Source organism: Ailuropoda melanoleuca, chromosome 7 (genome assembly GCF_002007445.2).
Source record: "Ailuropoda melanoleuca isolate Jingjing chromosome 7, ASM200744v2, whole genome shotgun sequence".
Lineage (NCBI taxonomy): Eukaryota > Metazoa > Chordata > Mammalia > Carnivora > Ursidae > Ailuropoda > Ailuropoda melanoleuca.
In genome coordinates this window covers 33,115,899-33,124,250 of record NC_048224.1, presented here as the reverse complement: position 1 = coordinate 33,124,250, position 8,352 = coordinate 33,115,899, and the positions used below count along the sequence as shown (strand labels likewise).

Genomic DNA, 8,352 nt, shown 5'->3' with positions numbered 1-8,352 from the left:
GAATCTGTAGATTGCTCTGGGTAGTATGGACATTTTAACAAAATTCTTCCAATCCATAAACACGGAACCTATTTCCATTTGTGTGTGGCATCTTCAGTTTTTTTGTGAAAGCTGACAGATGTGAAATAAAAACCTTTCAACTCTGGAACACAATAGACAATTTGTATACTTCCCACACCTACAAAAAACAGAATAGGAAGTAATAGATACAACATAAAAAAGGGCTGACACTATAGATTCTTTGAATCCCTTGGAGGAAAAGTCTCTAGCATGAAATCTTTGCTCATAAAATTTTACTGTGAGACTTCATTACACGTATGATTGTATGTCAAGACTAATGGTAACTTTTCGTAGTGAATACAGGTCAAACAATCTCAGTTTGCTAATCCATAGTGTGGTACATGAGCTAAATACCATGGTCTATTTCATCTTTAAGAGTTCTTACACTCTTTCATTAAGGAAATCATCTTTGAGATCAAGTCATTTAATAGGTTATGGGCTTTAAAGAGTTGCACTTAGCAGTTTACAATCTACTAGAATTAAGATGTGTTCAGTTACTACTATTAGGCAATATTTTCTGATACCTTATGAAAGGAAGATGGGAGCAGAGGATGATCCATACAGGTGGTGCTTTCTGAGTAGAACCTTGAAAGATGGGTATGCTGTTGACAGGAATGGTATAGAATGACTGTTCCACAGTGACAAGAGCAGGAGCCAAACAGAAAAAAGAAGCAAGCTGTGTCCAGGAGTGGCAACTGTTGCAGCTTGGGTGGCATGTGGGGTTCATAAACGCAGTTAGGTTAGGATAGGCTGGAACTCCATAAAGTGGGCAGTTACAGGCGTAGAATGCCAAATGTTAAACAGGGTAGTAATGTGCATGAGGAACAATATGCAGAAAGGGGCAAAGAGCCTTGAGGTAAATTTGGGAAGATACTTAGGACCATTGAGTAGCAGAGCCCATCCTCCAAACCACATAAGAAAAGTTGTCTTGGGTAATATGTAAACCCTCAACCCATCAAAGAAAACTCTGGTCCTTAACTGGTGGCAAGAAAAGGGGCAGCTTATGTGTACCATTCTGTCATACAGTTAAGGAATAGTAGCCACATTATCTCACTAGATTGGTATAAAATGACCAGTGGCATGAGCTTTAGTATTAAACTGCAATCTTTGTTCTGTGATGGACTTAAATGTATCCCTCCTTGCTCCCACCCACACGCATGGCAAGTAAAAAGAGAATCTTGTCTATGTAAGGCAGAATGGGAGTGTTAGCTCAGCTCTAGGCACAAACACAGGAGGATACCTAGCTCATAGTTTGTTATATTATAATGGCTAACAGTATGGAGGGAGTCTTCAGCTAGATAGTCCGAGTTTAAATCCTGGCTCCCCTATCTCCCCCCACTCAATTTCTAGGTGTGTAACACTGGACAAGTTATTCAAGTTTCATACCTAGAGGTGAGAATAAACATGTAGCTGGAAAGGGAGGAGTGTTAGATAACGTAGATATTCTTTCTTGACACTAACAACACAACGCAACAAGTGATTGCTTCTTAATAGTTTGTTGCCATGTGGAATCTAAAACCCTATCAATAAAATTATTGTACTCGGTAACATTAAAATTGCTCTTTTTTGTACTTAGAAGGGCTATTTTATCCATGCAGGATTTTGTAGCATCACACATTCGTCATGGGAAAATACCATTTATTGAGTTATGCAAATCTTCAAAATGTTAACACATTTCATAATACAATACTAAAAAATCCTGCTTGTTAATATTACCACCAGTATTATCAGAAAAGTCTTTGAGAAGATGTCCAGCTCATAATGACAAATACAAGTTTGCCAAAATTCTAATTTTCATTTGAAAGCTACAATGTTATTATTTGCAACAGATGTCAGGTTAATTGTCTGACAGGCTCACTTTGTTCATTTTTAAGAAATGTCTGCCAAATACCACAGACTTAAATAACCATAGTTTGTCTTAGTCATCTACTCAAGTAAAAACTGTATTCATGAAAAAAAGCAGTTACTTCAGACTCCAACTGAAATAACTGCATTTCTGCAAAATAACCCTGTTTGGGTATGCAGAAGTGCTTTTATCTAATTTCCATTTTATCCCTCAGATTATGAGAAATGGAGGAGGAGGAGATTAAAAAAATTAATTTTTACAGCTTCATCAAAGCCACTCTTAAGTGAGTCTACCACTAAAAAACATTCAAATGTATGGCAGTGAAAAATACAGTCAGCATTGCTCATAGAGTGCGCTGCCCTGCCTTGGTTTATGCTAAGGAGACAGCAGTTTTATCCACCCTTCACGCAAATGTTAACATGGGAACTGCAAGTTCTTTATACATTCTGCACGCAATTCTGTCAGCTCTGTACCTTGCAAATAATTTCTCCTATTCTGTACTTTGTCTTTTCATTTTCTTAAGAGTCTTTTGAAGATATTTTTAAATTTAATTTTAATATTGTGTGTGTGTGCGCGCACGTGCGTTCTAGGAAATCTTTGCCTAATCTAAGGTCACAAAGATTTTGTTTCTTCTAGAAGTGTTAAAACTATTGCTTTTAGGTCTATGACTCATCTTTAGTTATTTTTTGTGTATGTTGTGAAGGGCAGTGTTTGTTTTTCTGCATAAATATCTAGCTGTCAGTACCATCTGTTAAAAACATGAAAATGGTTTATTACCTTTTATAAATGTCATTAGATTCAGTCTGCTAATATTTTCTACCATCCTGTAATTTTGTTTTGTCATGTCTTTGTCAATCTTAGTATTAAAACCCTGGTCTCATAAAACAAGTTGGAAGTGTTCCCCTTCCCCTCTATTTTCTGAAAGACTGTAGGACTGGTGTTACTTCTTCCCTGAATGGTAAAATTTACAAGTGAAACCACATGGGACTAAAGTGTGCCTTGTAGGAGGACATTTAATCATTTGGATTACATTAATAGATGTGAGGCTATTCTGGTTTTGTCTATTCTTGTCGGTTTTGGTTGAGTTTTATTCTAAGTTGCTGTATTTACTGGCATAAAAATTATAATTTTAATTTAGGTATCGTTTTAATTTAGGTAAAAGCCATAGTAGTAATTCTTCTTTCCTTCCCCATATTAGTAACTTGTAATTTCTCTGGCTTACCTGATTGGTCTAATTATACATAGACTGATTTTGTTGTTCTTTTGAGAACCAGTTATCAATTTCACTAATTTTTTCCTCCACTGTTTTTCGGTCCTATATGTGCTGACTTCTACTTTTTATTATTTCCACCTTTCTATTTAATTTGGGTTTACTTTGTTCTTATTTATCTAGAATATAGATTAGGGTAGAAGCTTAAACCACTGATCTGCACCTCTTTTTGTTTTCTAAATCTACCATTTTTTTAACAAAAAAACAAAACAAAAAAATGGATTCCTAACAGACTAAAGTAGAAATCACTAAGAAAATACTACCTTGGAAAATCTCCAAATATCTGGAAATTAAATACGAATCCAACAGAAGAAATGTCAAAGCAAATTAGGATATATTTTGAACTTAAAGATGAAAATGCAACATATCAAAATCTGTGAGATGAAGCTAAATGGTCTTGCTTGCTAGAAAAAAGGTCTCAAATCAATAGTCTAAACTTCTACCATAAAACTAGAAAAGAGCAAACAAAGTCAGCCCAAAGGAAGCAGAAAAAAAGGAAAGCAGAAATCAAAGAATTGAAAACTGAAAGGCAATAAAGTCAAACAAAAAACTGGTTCTTTGAAAAGACGATAAAATCAACAAACTTCAGCAAGAATGACAAAGAAAAAAACACAAATTACCAATATCAGGAAAAGTGATACCACTTCACAACTTGAAGACATCAAAAGGATAATGAGGAAATACCATGACCTCTACACACAAATTACAAATTTGACAATTTAGATGGAACAATTCCACAAAAAACTATCACAAGTCACTCTTTATAAAATAGATAATTTAAATAGCCCCATAACTATTAAAGAAATTGTACTTACTTTATATTCTCCCCATCCTACCCCCCAATCTCTAGGCCCAGACAGTTTCACAGGAGAATTCTAATATTTAAAAGATTAAGACAAATTCTATATAATTCTACAGAAAATGGAAGAAAGAACATTTCCCAATTCATTTTACAAAGGTAGTATTATCCCAAAACCAAATAAAGCCAGTAGAAAAAAAAAGAAAGAAAACCTACAGGTCAAAGACCTTCGTGAATATACACAGAAGTCATGACCAAACTATTAGCAAACAGAATCCTGTGATAAAGCATACCCTTGAGATATTTTGGTTCAGTTCCATATGACCACAATAAAACAAGTATCACAAAGCAAAATTCTGGGTCTCCCAGTGCATATAAAAGTTATATTTCTAATAGTCTATTAAGTGTGCGGCAGCATATGACTAAAAGAAAGTATATACCTTAATTAAAAAATACCTTATTGCTAAAAAATGCTAGCCATCTATCTGAGCTTTCAGTGAGTCATAATCATTGATCACGGATTACCGTAACATATATAATAATGAAAAAGTTTGAAATCATCGTGGGAATTACCAAACCGACAGACTCAGAACAAATGCTGTCAGAAAAATGGCGCTGGCAGATGTGCTTGCTGCACGGTTGCCACAAACCCCTCAATTTGTATAAAACAAACACGCAGTTATCCATGAATCACAATAAAACAAGGTATGCCCGTACATAAAAAGAATTATAGACCATGGCCAAATGAGGTTTAATCTAGGAATACCAGCCTGGTTTAATATTCAAAAATTAATGTAATTCATAGTACTAACAGGTTAAAGAAGTTACATGATCGTATCAATCAATGTAGAAAAAGAAAATTCAATAACCCATCCATGACAAAACTGATCAAGCTAAGAATGGAAGGAAACTTCTTTACCTTAATAAAGAATATAAACCAAAAGCCTATAGCAAACATTATATTTAGGTGGTGAAAGACTGAATGCTTTCCTCAGAATTCTGAGGAAAAGGCAAACATGCCAGCTCTCATTATTACACTTATACAACATGAGGCTGGAACTTCAAGCCAGTGCAGTTAAAAAAAAGAAATAAAAGGCACACAGATCAAAAAGGAAGAAAACCTGCCCCGATCTGCAGATGACATGATTGTGGGAGTGGCTGGACTATTTGATTACTTCACCATATTGGAAGAGGGATTCTCAAGTTTTTGCTTTTCCCTTTGTTAGTGTACCTGAAATGCCCAAACCAAACAAAAAAGGTAAGGAATCCTTTTCAAATGTCTGACATTCTTCCTAAAATAATTTTCTCACATTGTGCATACTGCTCATCCGGGTATGTCTTAAATTTATTATATACAATAAACACAAATGTTCAAACTGTCAGAAGGGTAATATATCATAGACTCTGAAGACCAGCTACCAAGACTGGTATCTTGGCTCTGCCTCTCACTAACTGTATTGTCACTGTGGACAAGTTTCTTAACTTCTCTGCTCAATTCAATTTCCTCAATGATATAATGCTGATCAACAGTATGTACCTCAAATGTGAAAATATGTGCAAATGAGGATAGCATCTGATGTATAAAAGAGCTCAGTAAATGTTAGTTACTCCTATAATTGCAGCTGTGTGAAATCAATGTCCCCATTTCCCCTTCATGTCTTCTTCTAATGAAAGAATATGACTCACAAAAATTTAATGTTTGAGGACTTTCATTAGAGTGCAAGATTATATATGATAAAAATTAGGGAAGCAAAAAAATAGAAAACTTGTAGTAAAGAAAATTAGTTCACATGGCAAAATATTCAACCTCACAAGTTATTTACAAAGTGCTAGTTAAAACAGCAATGAAGTGCCATTTTATAACTAGCAAATCAGAAGTGATAGAACTACTAGCCAGTGCTGACTAGGTTATGGTCAACAGGAATGTGACCTTGGCTGAAAGTGTGAACTGACAGAAATGTCCTGGCAAACAATCTGCAATACATTTGAGAGGAAAAAAACTCCTGTATATCTCTTACATGTGGTATTAGACTTCCTGTAATTCAGCATTTACAGCTTTGTCTCCCTCTCCTCCCACGGTGAACAAGAACTAATTCCAGATTCAATCCTTTCCTATGCGTCCCATTATATCAGTTACCTGGATGTTATCTGACATGAGAAGGAAGGATGAGAAATGTTAAAGCCAAGTCCAAGGACTATAAGCATAGATAGGGGAAACATAACATAAAGGAACTAAGACTCAAGTATCAAGAAGGGATGTGGGGCCAAAATAACACACTCAAGATCCGATGAGATCATGTAAGAGCTTTCAAGATTTGAAGTTTGGAGACACTGCTCTGGCGATGTGCCTAGAGATAACAGGAACTACATACAGTAATCTCACGGCGGTTGGTAGTGCTGCTTTGGAGTTCTTAAAATTTTGAATTCTTTTGGTAAAACAGATTGATCTATTCATAAATGTATCAGAACGAAGGAAAAATAAATACATTCTCATTCACCAATGGATTGTTACTAATTAGATGATGAAAAGCCTGACGAAAATCTTTGAAAACATGAGGAGACTTCAGATAAATGTGGAGGGCAGTATGCACAGACCTTTTCCCAGGTTTCTATTAAAAACCAGCAAAGACTTTTTAAAAACTTAAGATTGCACAGACCAATTACTAAGCATATAGAAACATGATACCCAAACATCATGGAGTCTAAATCAGGGCTCTGGCATTGTATCGTCACAGAACTAAACACAAACAGCTCGTGCATGCCTAACAGCTTCCTTTGTGTTCCCTTTGTTGGTCCAGATACTTGCTTTATAAGTCTTCCTTACCTAAATGACTTTCTTAACAGAAAACACACTAATATTACCTTAGGAATTAAGCTAGTTAAAAGCTGACTATCAGCTGTATTTATCCTATACTTTAATTTCATCTGTCTCTTTGTATTTTTGATTTTGCAAACAGAATTCACCACCAACCAGGTATCTCAGAGTTCCCAATATATATATATATAAAAGAATTGTGTAAGAAAAAAGCACCTGAGGACATGCATAAAATCACAGTCATAGCAACTGGACCACAGTTACACTAATTAAGAGAGGAATCTATACTCACTTGTAAGTGATTACATAAAGGAAGAGAAGATATGGGTTAAGTAACAAAACATTACATTTTTACATAAATAAAGCGTAAGTTCTTTGTTTAAAAAAACAGGTCAAGGTGAAGGAGTAAATTTGTACTTTTCACTTCCAGATGTGGTCATTTGGGTCCTTTTGCTTTGGATGTAGTTTCCTTTGGAATCTTTCCATTTTGACATTGAGTAAATCTGGCTACTGTCGAAACACCATCCACAAACTTGGTTTTGAAAAGGACATTTGCATTGTTGAACATACCCTCCTTTAGTGACACCACAATGAACTAAGGGAAAAAGAAAAAAGCATAAGATACTTTCCATAATCTGAAGAAATGCACTCCTGTTTGTTTTTTTTTTTTTTAAAGATTTTATTTATTTATTTGACAGAGATAGAGATAGCCAGTGAGAGAGGGAACACAAGCAGGGGGAGTGGGAGAGGAAGAAGCAGGCTCCTAGCGGAGGAGCCTGATGTGAGGCTCGATCCCATAACGCCGGGATCACGCCCTGAGCCGAAGGCAGACGCTTAACTGCTGTGCCACCCAGGTGCCCCATGCACTCCTGTTTTTATTCTGGGATTACGAACTGTCTGGAGATATTCTGATCTTGTTATTTTTTTCAAAGCTTGGCTCAAAGCAAATGCACATCCTCAAATGCAAGTAACAAATAGTCTAATATTGGGCACCTAGATGAATTCTAGCTTTCTATATTTGGGTTTTAGGAGTCTCTTAATTTTACCTTGAGTGCTTCATTACCCAGGTTTACTATTTCCTGCTGGTTGAGTGCTGGTTGCTGTCCTCTGCACCTAGCACCACCGTTTTGTTGCTAGCTCTAAATGCCCTGGTGAAATTGCTTTCTCTGTGATATTTTAAGAATATCAAAGGCTACAAGTTCCTACAAGCACTACCACTAGCTCAAATGGAACATTTACAGAATTAAGAAAAGGTACCACTTCGCTGTTACCTGCTAAAAAGACTACCATCATAATGTAGTCTGTGACGACTATGGTAAATGGAGCCCCGGAATCGTACGCTGCGTTATCTATATAACCATATGTGGCAGCCCCGGTTCCTGCAGCAACAGCTCAATAAAAACAGCTCTTAAAGGGGCTTTTCTCTATTTCCTACCCAGGAAAAATGACAAGTACCCCCATGAAGTACCACATGATTTTCTGATTTCCTGAAACAGTCTTGCTTTGAGTATTTTCTAGCAGCTAGTTAGAGAAAATAATAATGTTAACCGTTAATTAATTCC

General features: G+C 35.9%; 1 protein-coding gene across 1 annotated transcript in view; it reads right to left on the bottom strand.

Moving 5' to 3' along the window:
- Nucleotides 1-1,681: 1,681 nt before the first annotated feature.
- SMC2 (structural maintenance of chromosomes 2) overlaps nucleotides 1,682-8,352 on the bottom strand; it is a 67,179-nt gene continuing 60,508 nt past the window's right edge. The window contains exon 25 of the mRNA XM_011232346.3: nucleotides 1,682-7,385. Coding sequence (XP_011230648.2) covers nucleotides 7,227-7,385 — 159 coding nt within the window. The 3' untranslated portion in view covers nucleotides 1,682-7,226. The remainder of the gene's footprint in view (nucleotides 7,386-8,352) is intronic.